The following is a 20,967-nucleotide window of genomic DNA, read 5'->3' on the forward strand; positions in this document are numbered from 1 at the left end:
GGATCACGGTACACAATGTGGCGATCCCATGTCAGAGTGTGGGTATGGTAATGCGCGGTGAACGTCACCTGCCAGCGTGTGTAGTGCCAACAGTAAAATTCGGAGGCGATGGTGTTGTGGTGTGGTCGTGTTTTTGCACACCTTGTTGTTTTGCGTGGCACTATAACAGCACAGGCCTACATTGATGTTTTAAGCACCTTCTTGCTTCCCACTGTTGAAGAGCAATTCGGGGATGGCGATTGCACTTTCAACACCATCGAAAACCTGTTAATAGTGCACGGCCGGTGGCGGAATGCTTACACGACTGTAACATCCCTGTAACGGACTAGCCTGCACAGAGTCCTGACCTGAATCCTATAGAACACCTTTGGGATGTTTTGGTACGCCGACTTCGTGCCAGACCTCACCGACCGACATCGATACCTCTCCTCAGTGCAGCACTCCATAAAGAATGGGTTGCCATTCGCCAAGAAACCTTCCACCACCTGATTGAACGTATGTCTGTGAGAGTGGAAGCCGTCATCAAGGCTAAGGGTGGGCCGACACCATACTGAATTAAAGCATTACCGATGGAGGGCGCCACCAACTTGTAAGTCATTTTCAGCCAGGTGTCCGGATACTTTTGATGACATGGTGTATGAGAGTTACAAAACTATCAGTTTAATAAGTCGTGGTTGCAAAATGCTAACACGAATTGTTTAAAGATGAATGAAAAAACTGGTAGAAGCCGACCTCGGGGAAGATCAGTTTGGATTCCGGAGAAACGTAGGAACACGCGAGGCGACACTGAGCCTACGACTTATCTTAGAAGATAGGTTAAGGAAAGGCAAACCTACATTTTAGCGTTTGTATACTTAGAGAAGCTTTTGACAATGTTGACTGGAGTACTCTCTTTGAAATTCTGAAGGTAGCAGGGAAAATACAGGGAGAGAACAGCTATTTATAACTTGTACAGACGCCAGATGACAGTTATAAAGGTCTATGGCCATAAAAAGGGAGGTAGTGGTTGAAAAGGGAGTGAGACAGGGTTGAAGCCTATCCCCGGTGTTGGTCAATACGTACATTGAAACAAAAGAAAAATCTAAAACAGGAATTAAAGTTCAGAGAGACGAAAGAAAAACTTTGAAGTTTGCCGATGATATTACAATTTTGTCAGAGACAAAGGATTTGGAAGAGCAGTTGAATGGAATGGAAAGGAGGATATAAGGTGAATATCAACAAAAGCAAAACAAAGATAATGGAACGTAGTCGAATTAAATTAGATGATGCTAAGGGGATCAGATAAGGAGACGAGAAACGTAAAGTTGTAGATGAGATTTCTATTTGGGCATCAAAATAACTGATGATGGCCGAAGTAGAGCGAAGATGAAACGTAGACTGGCAACGATAAGAAAAGCATTTCTGAAGAAGAGAAATTTTTAACTTCGAACATAGATTTAAATGTTAGGAAGTCTTTTCTGAAGGAATAGCTCTGGAGCGTGGGCATGTATGGAAGTGAAACAAGGATGATAAACAATTTAGATAAAAAGAGAATAGAAGCATTCGAAATGTGGTGCTACGGAAGAATACTGAAGATTAGACGGTGTCGCTCACGTAACTAATGTGGAAGTACTGAACAGAATTGAGGAGACAAGGTATTTATGGCACAACTTGACCAAAAGAAGGGATCTGTTGACAGGACGCATCCTGGGATATAAAGGGATCAGCAATCTAGTATTGGAGACAAGTGTGGGGGGCAGAAATCATACAGGGAGACCAAGAGATGAGTACAGTAAGCAGATTCGGAAGGATGTAGGTTGCAGTAGTTATTCGGAGGTGAAGAGGAGGTATAGGATAGAGCAGCAAGGAGAGCTACACCGAACCAGTCTTCGGAATGAAGGCCACAACAACAACAGCTTGTCAGGTAAATAATTTGTCCACGTATATTTCATATTCTCTGTATTCAATGTCTGCTTTTATTTGGTACTTTTGACACGAGCAAAGGAAGAATTACGGGTGGTGGTCGTGAGTCCGCGTGCAGTGAAGTGAGGTGCTCCTATTGCTGTTGCCATGCCTAGTAAGATACTGTACAGGGGCATGAGATTTAATCCATGATGTTGATAAATAATCTGGCGATTGGTAACTTAATCCTATCATGTATTTTCTGCTTGCTTGCCAAACACTAAATGTGAAAATTTCTTCTCTCGTCAGGAGTCGAACCGCTTGCCTTCGAATCGAGTGCTTTAACGACCTAGGCTATAGAGGCAGAAGAAACTGAGAGCCATCGTGGTTTGGAAAACACTGAGTCAGAAAGGAGAGTGGAGATTTGTGGTGTTCATGTTTCACCTAGGAAAAGATAAGCAACATTAGTGTTCAGCGTCCCGTCGACCACTAGATAATCAGAGAGGGAGCGTGAGATTGGATTGAGGAAGGAAATTGGTTGTTTCCTTTTGAAGGAATAATTACTTTTCCCATCAGCGATTTGGAGAAATCCCGAAAAACCTAAATGGATGGACGAAGATTTGTATCCTCTTGTTTCAGGATACAAGTCCAATGTCTTAAACTTCTTAAAACGGGGGGGGGGGGGGGGGGGGGTGCTTCGTGACACGTGAACGCCCTAGGGGCAAAACTTAAGTATCGTCTTCAATAAGTTCAAGCTACTTCTGCTGGCAAAATAATTTGAATACTGGTAAGTCGGTGAGAGGACTAAGGTATTTTTAAGTTCAAAACTTACACAGTTAAAAAACAATATACATATATATTTAATAATTGAATCATCTTACGTTTTATAACTTGTGGAAAGTGCTAACGATCTTATAGAGGAGCTTCTTCGTGCCATAAGACAGAAATAGTAATCATGAGCCTTCTTTTCCTATTAGGTATGTTTTACTATGAGTTTATTATCTGTATGGAATCAGATATCAGCCAATACGTGACATGACAAGATATATTTTGTTTTCAAAACTGACTGTGTAACAAATGGTAAACAGTTATGGTTTGAAGCCTTATGTTCGGCAAGATTATGGAAAAAGTACATTGTAGAAGGAACTTTGAGAGGAACTCCACACGTAAAGACAACAGACATATCACGACAATTACAATCATTGTATGTCAACAATAAACTTCTTTATGACAGAAAGCGCGACGTACGACAGAAAAAAAAGTATTTTCTTGAAGATGGGGTTTTAATATATCTGAGAAAACGTAAAACGAATTACATACAGATCTTTTAGGTATTTATTAACACAAAGATAAGAAGGACTAAATAGTAACCACGGTAAATTATCGTAAGAATAAAACAGATCTGGATTGAAGATGATAGCTTAAATAAATGGTTCAAATGGCTCTGAGCACTATGGGACTTAACATCTGAGGTCATCAGTCCCCTAGAACTTAGAACTACTTAAACCTAACTAACCTAAGGACACCACACACATCCATGCCCGAGGCAGGATTCGAACCTGCGACCGTAGCGGTCGCGCGGTTCCAGACTGAAGCGCCTAGAACCGCTCGGCCACTCCGGCCGGCCGCATAAATAATTACTAACATAGTTAAATACCGGCTTTGGAATTATCCTCGAATCTTTTTGTACACTTTTTATGTCTTCTATTTGGTGCCGTTTGTTGCTATAGGCAGTTCTGAAAATTCTGGGGATACTACTGATGGAGGAGGTGCAGTAATTCAAACACTGTACCCGTAGTCGGGAGTTGCGGAGTTCAAATTCTCATCCGGTAATCCCCATTTAGATTTCCATTAAGCGCTTAGGCGTACGCTGAGATGATTTCTTCGATTAGTTTGATATTCTTCCCCACCCATTTCCAACTGCTACCGTTCTCTGTCTCTTATGACCACGTTGTCCATGGAACTACAGACGCACTCCCTTTGGAGAGAACTGTGATCTGCCTTATTTTGAATTATAGCTTCTGCAATAGACGTTTGTGCGATAAAGCGACTTTTTGCTTGACTGCGAATATTTTGTCAAGGGAGACCATTAAAATCTGAACAGAAAGCGATTTCACCTGTTACCATGAATGTTTTTTTAAAAAAGGTAGTTTTCTATGCTGTAGTATTCTTGATCCGTAAGAGTATGGTTCCTATTTTTAATTTCGCAGTAAACAGGGTGTTACAAAAAGGTACGGCCAAACTTTCAGGAAACATTCCTCAAACACAAATAAAGAAAAGATGTTATGTGGACATGTGTCCGGAAACGCTTAATTTCCGTGTTAGAGCTCATTTTAGTTTGTTCTTCCACCTACGCTCAATGGAGCACGTTATCATGATTTCATACGGGATACTCTACCTGTACTGCTAGAACATGTGCCTTTACAAGTACAACACAACATGTGGTTCATGCACAATGGAGTTCCTGCACATTTCAGTCGAAGTGTTTGTACGCTTCTCAACAAAGGATTCGGTGACCGATGGATTGGTAGAGGCGGACCAATTCCATGGCCTCCACGCTCTCCTGACCTCAACCCTCTTGACTTTCATTTATGGGGGCAAATTTGAAAGCTCTTGTCTACGCAACCCCAGTACCAAATGTGAGGCTCTTCTGCTCGTATTGTGGACGGCTGTGATACAATACGCCATTCTCCAGGGCTGCATCAGCGCATCAGGGATTCCATGCGACAGTATGTATCCTCGCTAACGGAGGACTGAACATTTCCTGTAACAAAGTGTTTGAAGTCACGCTGGTACGTTCTGTTGCTGTGTGTTTCCATTCCATGATTAATGTGATTTGAAGAGAAGTAATAAAATGAGCTCTAACATGGAAAGTCCACATACCATATTTTCTTTCTTTGTGTGTAAGGAATGTTTCCTGAAAGTTTGGCCGTACCTTTTTGTAACACCCTGTATACATCGGTTCACTATTATTCTACTGGAGATTACTGAGTCAAAAATGTGGCATAAGTGGACACATATTGTTTTAGACCCAACGATTCAACTTATGAGAGGTAAAAAGAGACGAAGAAAAGGATACGTGTATCAGTGCCCAACAATCGGATACCAGTCGTCGGCTTTGACCAGTAACGTAGGGAACGTGCGACAAACATCATGAGCAACATGTTGACCCCAACAACCTATCCACCCGTGAATCAACACACACACACACACACACACACACACACACACACACACACACACACACACAGGCGCACGCGCGGTATAGGAAACTGAGCGGGGAAAAAAGATTTGATCATTACCTATGACCGTAGGTTCTAAATCCAACATGATGGCTCTCGGACTGTGCCTCCCGGCTTCATTTTCAGAGAAGAACGAATTGTGGCAGTTATTTGAATTCGACTGACTGTCTGTAATCTTCATGGTGCCATTAGGCGTCACACCGTGTTCTAGGCAATAGAGCTCCCAACACATATCTCCCATCTGCACTCCTGCTTGGCCAATGTGTATTGAAATGCATTCCCTCTGAAAGTAAATTGAAATCATTTATTATAGAAATCGCCAAGTAGCAGTCACAACTTGATTTTACGATAGTTGTTTCAATAAACTTACCATATTGACTATTTTGGTGACTAAAGGTGAAGAATAAAAAAGAATTTTTATGTACTTGAATTGAGAAAAACGTTACGAAAAATTTTGTTGGTGTGGGGAATATGAGTTGAGCAATATTTTCACTGTTTCAAGTTTTTTCGTTTACATTGCTTTTTCCTTGAAACCAGAGATATGACACTAGAAACTACTCTATGGTTCTCAGGTTACGTGCCTTGACCATTTTCTTTGGTGCAAGATATTTTTCGCTTATTTTTGTACATTCACATCTTTGAATATAGTATCAAAATTCTCGTTTCCTTCTTAACTCTCTTTCAACATTCACTGCTGTTGATTTATTCTGAAAATAGTCATAAGATAATGTTGTTAATGCAGCGTATCTTCTCATTTGACAGAAACGAATACGAAGAGAACTACTATTAAGAATGAGGTAGCCACGTATTGTGCGTTTCAGTTATACAGGGTGTTCGGAAATTCCCGTTACAAATTTCTAGGACTTGTAGAAGGGAGTGAGCACAGAATATTTAGAATAGGAACCGGTGTCTGGGAACGTGACGTTTCCGTTCTACTACGGTTTCAATTCAGAGCTGTAACTCATCCACTTCTGCCCGAGGAACTGAATTAGGCACGACGCAATACAGTTATTAGGTAACAATTCGAAAGGAAACATAACGAAACATCCACTTATCACTTAAGCCCATTTGATTGTATTAACACTTAGACATTACATGGTTACATTATTCCAAAACAAAGAAGAACCCAGCGTACTGTACGTACAGAACAGTACTGATGCGTTACAAAGTGGGTCGATGTCTCTTCAGTTTCCAGTGCAGCAGCCGGAACTTGTGCCCGCAGGTCTTCTTCTACCTTTACAGGAATCTCGTAAATTAAAGTTTGCATACGACCTCACAAGAAGTAGTCGTAGGAGTTAAAACCTGTCTACCCTATTGCGTACCAGAACAAACAATTCCGAGGCTTTTTTCTCTCAGCAGACGTGGAATCGTTACATACTGAATTAAAATAGTCGTAGAAGGGAAACGGTACGTTTCCGGATATGGGCTCCTATTCAGAATTATGGTACTCACTCCTCTCTACACGTCCTAGAAGTTTGTATCGGGAATTTCCGAACAACCTGTAGACTTCGTTACTGTTACCTCATTGTATGTTCGTCAGTCGCGCAACTACGGGTATGGCTGTTACAGTAATTTTTATTGTAGGTTTATTGATTCCTCCGGAGCACATTAAAAAATTACAAGCGCTAGAGATGGACTTCTGGAGAAGATCGGCAAGAATCTCCAGGAAAGAAGAGATAAGGAACACCGAAATAATAAGGAGAATGGAAATAAAAGAAAGAATACATGACGTAATGGATAGGAAGAAATTACAGTGGTACGGGCATGTAAGACGAATGGAGAAAACCAGAATACCAAAATTGATACTGGAGTGGGAACCGGAGGGGAGAAGAAGAAGGGGACGACCTATGACCACCTGGCTCCAAAATGTACAGCACACAATGAGGAGAATGGGCGCAGAGGAAGAGGACACACAAGATCGAAACACCTGGAGGAATATTTTGAAAATATAGTTTAAGAACGTTTATTGTTTGTATCGTAATTTCCAAGTAAATTATTATGTTGGAGATAAACCTCTGTAATCAGGAAAAGCTCAAAATAATAATATAATAATAATTGAAACTTTTTGGTTTCATACCGTAACGAAATAATTGAAACGATTTTTCCAGAAAAATTTCAGAAATCATTAGCAAATAACATTGCTTTTCGATAAGTGTTGTTCACAGTTGGCAATACAATTCGCGGAAAGTTGTCTGTTTAATAGTTAGCTTACACTGTTGTTTAGAAATACTTTACTGCCACGAGTATTCAAGATAAATCAGCCCGTACAACTGGCCTGTAGCATGAAAGTATCTGTGATTTGCGAACAGTTCGAACACACAGCATACCTATCACAATAAATTAAGAACACGGCAGCATGGAAATGGAAATGCCGTCTGGCGAAGGCCTCCCGTAGGGTAGACCGTTCGCCTGGTGCAAGTCTTTCGAGTTGATCCCACTTCGGCGATTTGCCGTCGATGGGGATGAAGTGACGATGATAAGGATAACACAACACCCAGTCCCTGAGCAGAGAAAATCTCCGACCCAGCCGGGAATCGAACCCGGGCCGTTAGGTTTGACATTCTTTTTTCATTTTGTTCGATATAGTTCGTTGCATTTGGTCTATGCGGACGTCACAAGACATCCGTTCAAGTAGATCGTTGATACTTTTTACTCAGTTCTTTTATTACAGAGGGCAAGCAGCCCTGTGACCGAACACGCTGAGATACCGTGCCGGCTACATTCCGTCGCGCTGACCACTCAGCTACCAGGGGCGGACAGTGACAGATTAAAACAGTTTACTGGGCAGAGGTTAGAACCCGAAGTCTTGATTTACAACTTGCGCTGTCTGAGCAAGACCTAGAGAACAGACTCCACAGCTCTGAAAGAAGTTTCGATCTGACATTAATGTTTGCGTCAATTTAAAACTGATACTGATTACAATAATAACACAACTAATATTGCGGAAATCAGACGGCAACAGTAAGGTAAATGAGATGCTGATGTGAAATACTCATATTGAGAGTGTATTGGGAAAGGATGTATTGGTCGCCGAACCAATATATTTTACACGTTGCCGCACTCTTGAGATGGACGGGATTGGGGAGCGAGTTGCTATACCAAACTTACGGACTCTCGGACGACGATGCTTGTATTTACGTTGTGGAATCAATCATATAAAGAGGAGACCGTGTAGAAATTTGACTAAAGAACAAATTAGTGTATGTTTATTGTTTACCTCAATAATATACGGGCTGGTATGCAAAGCCTAAGAACGAAACTAACATTCGTATGATATGTTACTGTCAAGTCAAATAGCCCGATGAAACTTGGACCACATACAGAAAGAACTGCTACAGTTTAGTACAAAAGGCAGCTGAAGGGAATACGCAATGAGATGAACAGAAGTAACACTTTTTTCAAAGATAATACACTACTGGCCATTAAAATTGTTACACCACGAAGATGACGTGCTACAGACGCGAAATTTAACCGACAGGAAGAAGATGCTGAGATATGCAAATGATTAGCTTTTCAGAGCATTCACACAAGGTTGGCGCCGGTGGCGACACCTACAACGTGCTGACACGGGGAAAGTTTCCAACCGATTTCTCATACACGAACAGCAGTTGACCGGTGTTGCCTGGTGAAACGTTGTTGTGATGCCTCGTGTAAGGAGGAGAAATGCGTACCATCACGTTTCCGACTTCGATAAAGGTCGGACTGTAGACTATCGCGATTGCGGATTATCATATCGCGACATTGCTGGTCACGTTGGTCGAGATCCAATGACTGTTAGCAGAATATGGAATCGGCGGGTTCAGGGGGGTAATACGGAACGCCGTGCTGGATCCCAACGGCCTCGTATCACTAGCAGTCCAGGTGACAGGTATCTTATCCGCATGGCTGTAACGGATCGTGCAGACACGTCTAGATCCCTGAGTCAACAGATGGGGACGTTTGCAAGACAACAAACATCTGCACGAACAGTTCAACCACGTTTGCACCAGCAGCATGGACAATCAGCTCGGAGACCATGGCTGCGGTTACCCTTGATGCTGCATCATAGACAGGAGCGCCTGCGATGGTATACTCAACGATGAACCTGGGTGCACGAATGGCAAAACGTCATTTGCTCGGATGAATCCAGGTTCTGTTTACAGCATCATGATGGTCGCATCCGTGTTTGGTGACATCGCGGTGAACGCAAATTGGAAGCGTGTATTCGTCATCGTCATACTGGCGTATCACCCGGCGTGATGGTATGGGGTGCCATCGGTTACACGTCTCGGTCACCTCTTTTCGCATTGACGGCGCTTTGAACAGTGGACGTTACATTTCAGATGTGTTACGACCTGTGGCTCTATCCTTCATTCGATGCCTGCGAAACCCTACATTTCAGCAGGATAATGCACGACCGCATGTTGCAGATCCTGTACGGGCCTTTCTGGATACAGAAAATGTTCGACTGCTGCCCTGGCGAGCACATTCTCCGGATCTCTCACCAATTGAAAACGTCTGGTCAATGGTGGCCGAGCAACTGGCTCGTCACAATACGCCAGCAGCCGCACGGCATTTCCATTACGGCCAGAGGTGGTTGTTCTGGGTACTGATTTCTCACGATCTATGCACCCAAATTGCGTGAAAATGTAATCACGTGTCAGTTCTAGTATAATATATTTGTCCAATGAATACCCGTTTATCATCTGCATTTCTTCTTGGTGTAGCAATTTTAACAGCCAGTAGTGTAATTACACTGAAGTCACCCCGATTGATGATGGTCTCCTAGACATTAGAAACGGCGGGAAATGATTCTTAATAGGGTGTGTAATAATCAAAGACGGTAATGCATTCGGTGCAACGTGCTACGATGTTGGTCACAAGGATGGTAAGGAGTTGTTTTGGCAGTGTGTTCCATTCCTCCGTCTGCGCGGTTGCCAACTGATACTGCACGTGGACGCTCTGCGATACATCTCCTCAGCGCATCCCACACGTTCTCGTTATGTTTTTAATTGGGGGATCGGGCAGGTCAGTCCATTCGCTAAATATACTCGCGTTCCAAGAGCTTCTCCACCTGCAATGTTCGATGCGGTCGCCCGTTGTCATCCATAGAAATGAAATAAGTGCCGAGTGCACCACTTAAGAGATGCACATGGGGAACGAGTCTCACATTAACATTGACCCGTGAGAGTACCGCGTTCAGAGATTTGGTGTTCAATACGCCCATGGAACATTATGCCTCCCACCACAGCATATGAACCACAAAGTCGGCCGTGTTCGACAATTCTGGGCGTACCCTCATATGGCGAAAGGTGGTAAAACGTTATGAACCCAGGAACATTGTGGAACTTGATCGTTGTTGTTATGATCTGTTACAGTCTATGTGCTCAAATTAGTATCCAATGTTTTTAATAATCAAATGTTTCACTTCTGTAATAAGGTGATGCCTGCATGGTATGAACGCCAAGTGTCAATATCAACAACAAACTAAACTAAAAGACGAACTACATATTAATACAGTTAAACACACGTTGGCAATTATTTGTAAAATATCCATAATGAAATTTTGTTCAGTTTCCACACTTTTTAATTGGAATCGATGAATTGAGACTGACAAAGAAAAATCAGTTGTTCTGTACTTCGTTTTCTAATATTCCTTCACTAAAGAACATTAAGGAGTACTGCCCCTACTTAAGTCTGGAACCTCCGAAAAGATAAGTGATAAGTGATACACTCTTCGGTCAGTCCTTGAAGACATTTGGTGCGTTGCCTGGTGAGGAGCCTAGCTGAAACGACACAAATCGAAGGTACTCGACCGTTACTAACAGCCTTACCTCGTTGCCAATGTAGCCTGAATTCGTACGCAAGCGGCACTGACTTAGCATGACGTCTGCTTTTGTTACGAAGGCAAACGTGAGACGCATTGTTTACTACACAAGAAACAGAAGCCAGCACACCGAACACAACACAGAATGACGACAATGGTAGGGTACAGTGCAATGTGTGCTGTATCAAAATTACACAAATGTTTTGCATCATCCTGGTTCCCAGAACTCCTGAAGATAGAAATTGACTGTGGGTACTGCATCACAGACACAGTCGCTTTGACTGTTCAGAGATGTCACTAAACAGACCCAAAGATGTAAACAACCAGGCATGAGCAGCGCCTATTAGACGGAGGTGGTCCGACAGCCGATCAGTTCCACTCATTCCACCAGGAAGGAGCAGAGTTGCCGTTGCATAATATGTAAAGTCGCTAGCCGGTGTTAAAAAATCCGCTAGATATGTAAAATAACGATCCAGCCAGAGTGGCCGTTCGGTTCTAGGCGCTACAGTCTGGAACCGCGAGACCGCTGCGGTCGCAGGTTCGTATCCTGCCTCGGGCATCGATGTGTGTGATGTCCTTAGGTTAGTTAGGTTTAAGTAGTTCTAGGGGACTGATGACCTCTGAAGTCCCATAGTGCTCAGAGCCATTTGAACCATTTTTGTTAAATAACGGTCACTAAAAATCCGCTAGATGTCGCTAAACTTTCTTAAGTGTAAAGATATGTCAGCGGGGGCAGGGGGGGGGGGGGGGAAAGCCGGGATTATTATATTTATTTTCAGAGCTCTTGGGTATTTCCAGACAATAACGCCTACAACATATTTTTAATGGTCCTATTATGCTTTTATTCCAGCGATATTCTAGAAACTTTGTATGAAACACTACAAATCACATTAATTTATTGATAAATTGTACTGAAAGTTTATTATTTTCAACAACAAAATTAGTCTAACATATGCACAGTTAGAAAAATCTGAAAAAAATTAAATTTGTAAATGAAGCCATTAAATGTTCCACTCAATCGAAATTATTCGTGTCTCAAGCTTCCGATCTGTAAAGACAAAATGAAAAGTATGCTTTCAGCTATTAAAATTCTGTAGCTGTAACTTTACTCATGAGATTATTAAGGTAGCTACTCATAAACTCCAACTTTTATTATGAGACAAACCCTGAAATCGCGGAAAAAATCGGCTGTTTCAAATAAAAAGACCAATGCCACTCAAAAAATATATGGAATAGCTAATTTTTTTCGATTTCACGGCTAGCCCCATAGCAGAAGTTGTTCGCAATGATGAGTAAATTCGATTCGACTTTTGATGCAGCATGTCACGATGTATACATTACGCTGCACTTTCATGAAAGAAAACATAATTATTAGCTGAATGCTTTTACCTAAATTTCAAAATCATGTAAGAAGTCTCCGGGATCATCAATTGCGTTAACTGAAGAAGAAGTTGAAGTCTCTCCAATTTCTCTTGGTCTTCCTTTGCCGACTTGGTTAATAAGATCTTCTGGGAGATCATAAGTCGAGCAAGTCATGTTTTTAATCTTGAGTTGGTTTCCGATGAGAAGACGAGAATTTACAGTGTGTTCAGAAAGTCTGTTCCGAAGCTTATTTTTGACAATATTCATGGAGCTAAACACCCTTTCTACTTCGGCGTTTGAATGTGGTAAAGATAGAAAAGCAATAGCGAAATCACTTAAATCCTTCAAGGTGTTTATTCCAGTCACATTTTTATATTCGGCTACATTAACCCCAAAGCTAATAGTGTCCCTGTTTAGCGGATTCCAATCAACGAAGCGAATAGTTTGCCACTGCTGCAAGATTATGTCAATTTTTTCGTCAGAATATCCCATTTCCTTTACAAGATTAGTTAATGACGTGCCTTTTGATTCTTTCAAAATTTTTTCCTCTCAAGAGTGTCATTTTTCTAAAGCTTTGTAGTTGGCTGGAAGTCTTTTTTGGATTTCTTCTCCTAACTTTACGTTAAAATCAATACACCGTTTTTTTATTCCTGCAATACTAACATTATGATTTACTGGAAGCTTCTGCACATGTGACATAAAAAGATATCCGAGGTAGGGGACAGGATTAAGGTTATCTCTTATTTTGAGATCTATGTAGTCTTGATCGGTTGTTGCTGCCGTCGGCAACAGAATTCTATGGCAGACTGAACGTAGCAAAGCCGTCAAACAACAGTTTTACGGGGTTTGCTTTTTCACTCTCAAAGATTTTGATTGTCTGTTGCACCTCACCAAGAATTGTTTTCAAAAAGTACATGTAGAGTCGATTCTGCTCATCTGAGTACATATTATAAAACATCTCCACTGTGTAACATCGATCTTTAGTAGTCTTAAAATGCAATTTTAATTCATCCCACTGGGATAAAATTCTTGCTATAGTCGGTTCGATAGATAGCCATCGTGCGTCACACGCTTTCAGAATTTTTCATGGTGCATCACCGCAATTAATTAGCTGAAAAATATTTTTACACTCAATTTGGCGCTTTGACGAGTGTGAGAACCAGGTGTAGGTTTCACGGACCAAAAAATCTATGTTTCGTGGCAAAGTGATTTATGATGCGTGCGTTACTGCCAACTGTAATGAGTGACATACACAAGGTATCAAAATGAGATGTGTAAGATTGCGTTGCGTTTTCAGAATTGTATACACGCTATGGCTGGAACCAGTCATAACAGCTGCATTATCGGTTCCTATTGCAATTAAATTTTGTAGTTTGTGGCCCTCAGCTTTTAAACACTGTAAAAGTGCCGATACCATTCCAACGGCATCAGAACTCTCCAGGGGCTGCAAAGCTAAAAACGCAGACACTACTTTTTTTTAATTTAAACTGAAATATCTTACGACGATCCCGAGATATTTCCTGATGCTTACATCTGTTGATTCATCTAAATAAACTATGTTTTTGGTCACCTATATCACTTAAAAGCTCCTTTTTGAAATGAGGCGCTAGAATATAATTTATTAGCTCTGTACATTTGGTTCTATGTAATTTCATGTCGTTTGTTGATTTCGAATCCTTAAAGGATTTTTTACACACGTCAGTCAAGTGATCAATGTTGGAAATTGAGCTATGTTCAGCAACGTACAACGCTAACGTACACTCACTGGTACTGCAGAAAATGTCAGTTGCTTGTTTTGAGAAATTAGTTCATATTTTGCTCTATGTTTTTTCGTTTCCAAATGCTTTTTCAAATCGTTAATTTTTGCATACATTTCGGACTGACAACAACTGCAATAGGCTTTAGTTGAGTTACCTGGCACAGGCTTCAACCAATGTTTGAACTCCATGTAGTTTTCCCACTCTTTTCTATAACTCTGGTTGTAGACCTTTCTTTTAGGCGGCAATTCCATGATTTTTTTTATAACTCCGTTAATTCCACACAACTACTATCGTTACACAATGAAAACCGATAATTTGTAAACAACTGCAAGAACTAACGACACCGCAACACATCGATACAACTAAAATGAATATAACATTCCAAACAGTCCAGTTCCAATACAGTATTCTTGTTCTCACTCATTATTGAGTCACGAAGTTCCTACAGTTTTTCTGCAGGTTCGCTACTGCAGTGCCGCCAAGCGGCTGTTCTGTATAAACGCTGCGAAACGATTGTGCGTTTTGTAAATGAAGTGCAAAAGCACATTCAAAATAAAAATGCGGTCGTATTTCTGACTTATTATGGCACTATAAATTGCAGCAGCTTTCAAAATTATCACTTTTTCGATTTCCAAAGAATGCTGTGAGGTATGTGAATAATTATTATAGCAATTTAAAAAAATTCTCATTTTAACGTACTTAACACTTTTAGTCTTGCAAGAAAATATTAACATTTTCTATTCACTTGATTGGCATCAGAACTTTGACACTTAAAGAGAGTGGCAAAAATCTGTTTATCATCTTTTCATGACTTTACTACTACGTAAATGGCTGACCGTTTCTCATATACAAGTAAGCTTGTCAGTTGACAACTTTTCCAATCTGTACCTATTAATATGCTAGTATTTGGTTTCATACTTCAGTTTCATTAAAAAAGAAATGTAAACACAGCTGTGCATTTTTGTATTAGATTAAGGAAATATGTGGATTTTTTTGTACATAATTAAGATAGCCGTGTGTAAGTTTCGAAGAAAATTGTTAAAATTAGCAGGTCGTAAGAAAGTTCATGATAGCAACGAAGCGTTTTGGATCGCTATTGACTACATTATGCGAGTGTAAACGAAGAGTTAATTAAAGTATCTAGCGGATACTGGTGGTGTAAAATTATTTTACGGTAGAATATGCATGCGTTGAGTTTTTCTCCATAGAGTAATCTTTTATTTTCCCTCCCCACAAGGGGAATTGGGGAAGTAAAGGAATGTTAATATTTATTAGGAAGAGAAAATCAGCACAACATTGAGGATGTAGCGGTGATCTATAGCCGAAAGTGACTGAGTTTTAAGACCGACTCATATGCAAAAGATTTAAAAGGTAAGATTTAAAAGATGACTGCCTAAAAAGTCGTAGAAGTCGCTAAAACTTTTTTCCGCTAAAGCCACAATTTTGCCCGCTAAAAGTTCATAAAATCCGCTAGTTCTAGGGACAAAGTCGCTAGAACGGCAACACTGGGAATGCCTATACGGTCAATACCGCGGTTGAACCCCATCCTCATTGTTACTCTGTGTCAGGAAGGGCTCTCAACAAGGGAAGTGTCCAGGCGTCTCGGAGTGAACCAAAGCGATGTTCTTCGGACGTAGAGGAGATACAGAGAGACAGAAACTGTAGATCACATGCCTCGCTCAGGCTGTCCAAGGGCTACTACTGCAGTGGATGACCGCTACCTACGGATTATGGCTCGGAAAAACCCTGACAGCAGCACCACCATGTTGAATAGTGCTTTTCTTGCAGCCAATGGACGTCGCGTTACGTCTCAAACCGTGCGCAGTAGGCTGCATGGTGCTCAACTTCACTCCCGACGTCCATTGCGAAGTCCATCTTTGCAACCACGACACCATGCAGCGAGCGTGGTACAGATGGGCGCAACAACATGCCGGATTAACCGCTCAGGATTGGCATCACGTTCTTTTCGCTGATGAGTGTCGCATATGTCTTCAACCAGAGTCTAGCTGTGGAAGCAACCAGCTACAGGCCCTTGATGATCACCAACGCCGGCTGCCTGAGATCAGCTTTACACAACAGTTTACAACAGTATGGACAGGATTTCCTAAAATACGGGTTAAAAACAATTACTCAATAAACCATTGAGTTAATATAAAATCCCCTTTAAAAGAAATCCACCCGAGTTCGCGACTATGTGACTCAAACAACAAATGGATAAATAATGAAAATCATTTAAATATGATAAAACATACAGTTTGCCCAAACGCCACAGAGATAGTGGGATAACAGTTGTTTGTATTCTGTCAGCTGTTGTGCACAATCGCTTGAGAGCTTCTGTGCGGGCTGTATAAACTGAGAAAAAGTTCAATATTTTCAATATAATACACTCTACGTCGATAGGAAGTAGCATACTTTTTCAAGTTTTATAATCAAATGTCGTCCTATTTACCCACCTGAGGGACTGTAGGTAAGAAAGTATTATGTTGTTTTGTGAATGTTGTGTTAAAGCATTGTGTCTCTTTGGGTCTGTTACATGTATAACGCATTAGTTCCTATCAAGGTAATCCAATGACGATCCACCTACGCGCCAAGAGGTCAGCCGACGGCCATGCTCGGACGACATGCTGGAAGACATTGCCATGAATTACGTTTGCAATATTATTGCAAACTGAAACTAAATGAAGGAATATTGATTTTGTAACCTTTCTGCATTATACGTCCTTGAACGCACAATGAAAGTGCAATAAGCATATTTTGTTTTTTATACGTCATTTTTATCAGCGTGCCATATCGACATATGCTAATAAGAAAGAAAATGGTTATAATTTACGACATTCACGTTCAGAAGTCGATTATTATTCACATTGTCTTATTAAGCGAGAGACGGGAATAACGATTCTATTTAGAACTAACATCAAGCAGTGACTGATATTAATGGCATTAACAAACTTATTACGGGATTATTATGAAGAATAGCGAATAGTACTATCTTTGAAAAATGATTCAAAATATATTAGGAATTTTTACTAATGGAATCAGACAATGTGTGTGTTTCATGAAATCAACCATTTTCTTCGCACTATTATAAGGAAATGCCAGCTACTACTGGTATCAATAGTGAATCAAGAGGCAATTATGGTACCGGATAGTAAAAACAATCTCCAGAAGTTATTGATATTGCCACGTAAAGGAAGGTGTACGTAGATGAGTGACGAACACTAAGTTCACTTAACGAAGGTTTATTCCGCACTTGCACATACATGAGCGCGGAGCGAACTGCCTCCGGCTAGAACATATACGGTATATATACAGCTACAGAACATTCGATTACAATGATTCTTGCCGTTTGTGGATACTTCTAGAATGTACTCGAACCGAATATAGAAATTAAAACTGTACAGTCCAGATGAGTTTTGAACTCACGACTTTCAATGCAACAGTTTAGAACGACATCCACTACACCACGATGCCACTCAGCTTCCTGTGTGACATTGCTCGCTCCTTAAGAGAACAGCGTCCCGGTGTTACGTCGTCCTAGTCCGGGAACGAGTCATCGGTCCTGCATACTCCGCCTCCCGATGACTGATGTTCGCCCTGGCGGTGATTTTCCTTGAACTTCCCTTGCCGCTACGTTCTTCGTTGCCTTTCTACTTGTTGCCTGTCGGTGGAGCTTCGAATTTACACTGGGTTGCAGGATCCTTATAGGGCTACATTCGAAGGACGTGGACCATATCTCTGATCTTTCGTCGTCTTGTCTCGGGGCCGAAGTCTTCAACTTCATAAGTAACATCAGACAACTGTCTTACAACCTTATAAGGTCCAAAGTAGCGCCTGAGGATCTTCTCAGAGAGACCAACCTGCTGAACAGGAGTGAAGATCCAGACGAAGTCACCAGGCTGGTAGACAACAGGGCAGTGGCTCGTGTCATACCTTCGGCGATCGTTTTCTTGAGCCTGCAGCATGCGGAATCGAGCTAACTGCCGAGCTTCCTCGGCTCTGGTTAACACCTGGCCGATGTAGTCGTTGTCCACGTCATCAGGGTGTAACGGAAACACAGTGTCCATCGTCGTCGTCGCCTCATGCCCATGCACCAGGAAAAATGGTGTAAATCCTGTGGTGTCTCGTTTGGCGGTGTTGTAGGTAAACGTCACCAAAGGTAGCACCGTTGCTCTGCTCAACTTTGACGAACATTGAGAACATGTCGTTCAGTAAGCCCGTTAGTTTGCGGATGGTAGGCAGTCGTCATGTGATGACTAATGTTGCACCGACGGTTTATCTCTGTCACAAGATTCGATTGAAAAACTTTTCCTCGATCCGTAATTAACGACCTTGGGGTACTGTGTTTTAATACAATGTCTTCCACGATGAAGTTGGCTACCTCGAATGCTTCGGCTGTTTTCACGGCTTTTGTAATGGCATAGCGCGTCAGATAATCAGTACAAACAATAATCCATCTATTGCCACTAGCAGACGTTGGAAATTGTCCGAGGAGGTCAATCCCAACACGCTGGAAAGGCGTTTCGGCTGGTGGAATTGGTATGAGCCAGCCAGGTGGTTTCTGAAAAACTGCCTTTCTCCTCTGGCACTCTCGACAGTGCGACACATAGTGACGGACACTCCTAAATAAACCTGGCCAGGAAAATCTCTTGCAGATCCTATCCTATGTCTAAATACATCCTAAATGTCCGGCCTCAGGTGTGTCATGGAATTTCTGTAGAACATCTAAGCGCAGGTGTTTAGGAATCACTGGTAGCCACCTCTTTCCAAACGGATCAAAGTTTTTCTTGCAAAGTAATCCATTAACTACCTTAAATTGTCCTTTCACATCCTCTGACAGATTTAAGGCAAGCATAATTTGAGATATCTTGGCGTCCTTTTTCTGCTCAGCAGAGAGATCCTGGAGTGCAGCGAGACAGTCACTATCTTCATCAAAGTCTTGATGATCTTGCACAGGGTTTCTTGAGAAACAGTCGGCATCTTGGTGTTTTCTTCCACTTTTGTACACTATACTCTTGAAGCCGTAGCGCCCACCTGGCGAGTCGTCTGTTGGTTCCTTAAGACCTGTCAACCAACAAAGTGAATGATGGTCTGTAACAACTGTGAATGGCCTTCCATAGAGATACTGTCGAAATCTGCACATGGCCCAGATCACAGCAAGACATTCTCTTTCTGTAGTTGAGTAGTTTCTCTCGGCTTTTGTAAGTGTCCTAGAAGCATGGGCTATAACCTCCTCTTTTCCATACGAAATCTGCACCAGAACAGCACCGATCCCATACCCGCTGGCATCTGTGTGTAGTTCTGTAGGTGCTCTCTCATCGTACAGACCAAGTACAGGGTTAGTAGTCAGAGCTTTTCGCAGTACATCGAAAGAATCTTGTTGAGCACCACCCTAGATAAATCTAGCATCGGCTTTTAACAACTCTTGGAGTGGTCTCGCTTTGATACAAAACGATAGTAATAAGGACACCATCCGAGGAAGCTTCTCACATCTCTAATACTTTTAGGAATAGGAAATTCCGTTAGAGCTCTCACCTTTTCTGGGTCTGGCCGCACACCTTCGTTTGACACAAGGTGTCCAAGTATTTTGATTTCTTTTGCTCCAAAGAGACACTTTCTTGGATTAAGTTTCAGTCCGGTTGTTGGAGACATTTAAGAACGGCCCTCATTCTTTTTATGTGTTCATCAAATGTCTCTGAGAACACTATAATGTTATCTAAATAATAAAGACACATCGTCCATTTCAGGTGACTTAGAAGATTATGCATCATTCGTTCAAAAGTTACTGGTGTATTACACAAACAAAATGGCATTACCTTAAACTCATACAGGCCCTGAGGGGTAATGAATCCAGTTTTCTCACGATCAGCCGCATCTACTTCGATTTGCCAGTATCCCGAGTATATGTCCATGGTTGAGAAAAACTTAGCGCCCTTCAGATATTCTAGTGAATCGTCAATTCGTGGAAGAGGGTAAACGTCCTTTTGACTGTCTCGCTGCACTCCAGGATCTCTCTGCTGACCAGAAAAAGGACGCCAAGATATCTCAAATTATGCTTGCCTTAAATCGGTCAGAGGATGTGAAAGGACAATTTAAGGTAGTTAATGGATTACTTTGCAAGAACAACGTCCTTTTACGTTCTTATCAATCTTCCTGTAATCAACAAAAAAGCGCCAACTGCCACCCTTCTTCCTGACGAGAAACACTGGTGACGACCATGGGCTCCGCGAAGGCTGAGTGATGTCATTCTTCATCATTTTTCTCTACCTTGTCGCGAATTATTCGACGTTCCGTTGCCGACACGTGATATGCTCTCTGGCTTATTGGTTGATGGTCTCCAATGCTAATCCGGTGCTTCGCCATCGATTTGTCTAATTTGCTCTTCATCTGTGGATTGAATCATTCAGAGAACTCTTAATGAATGGCAAGTATCTTCTTCTGTTGTTCCTTAGTGAGATCTCGTGATAGTCGAGCTAGAAAATCCTATATCGCAATGGTAGCGCTAATTTCGTCCACAGACTCGGCATGCGGGGTTTCTATGACGCTCAGCTGTTCTGCAATTAACAGCGCTGCGTTTGCTATGCATATGCGTCTTGGAAGGATCTCCGGTTCTCGGCGACAGTTAACTATCCATAATTCACCGAATCCATTGTTAAACAAGAAGACAGAGGCTGGGATGACCAAGTTATTCTTCAGTGGTAGGCTTCTCTTACATTTCACTACAAGATCCATGGGTTGATGCATGGCATGACACATGACAGCTACCTTTCTAGCACTGACTGCAGGAATGATCACTTCATCCAGCACACATAGTCCCCATACACTCTTTCTGTCCACAGTATCTCATCTCGTCTAGTATAATCTTCGTGCGACCAGAATCTATAATTGCTTGAGAAGCTTTCAAAAAGTCCCATCCGAG

General features: G+C 41.7%; 1 protein-coding gene across 1 annotated transcript in view; it reads right to left on the reverse strand.

Moving 5' to 3' along the window:
* The window catches only part of LOC124794750 (tubulin alpha chain-like), a 233,389-nt gene extending 221,094 nt beyond the window's left edge, over nt 1-12,295 (reverse strand). The window contains exons 1-2 of the mRNA XM_047258364.1: nt 12,266-12,295; nt 5,184-5,406 (exon numbers count right to left, since the gene is read on the reverse strand). Of these exons, the coding sequence (XP_047114320.1) occupies nt 5,184-5,406; nt 12,266-12,295 (253 nt within the window). The remainder of the gene's footprint in view (nt 1-5,183; nt 5,407-12,265) is intronic.
* Between the last annotated feature and the right edge of the window lie 8,672 nt (nt 12,296-20,967).

This window comes from Schistocerca piceifrons, chromosome 4, assembly GCF_021461385.2.
Source record: "Schistocerca piceifrons isolate TAMUIC-IGC-003096 chromosome 4, iqSchPice1.1, whole genome shotgun sequence".
In the NCBI taxonomy this organism is placed as follows: Eukaryota; Metazoa; Arthropoda; class Insecta; order Orthoptera; family Acrididae; genus Schistocerca; species Schistocerca piceifrons.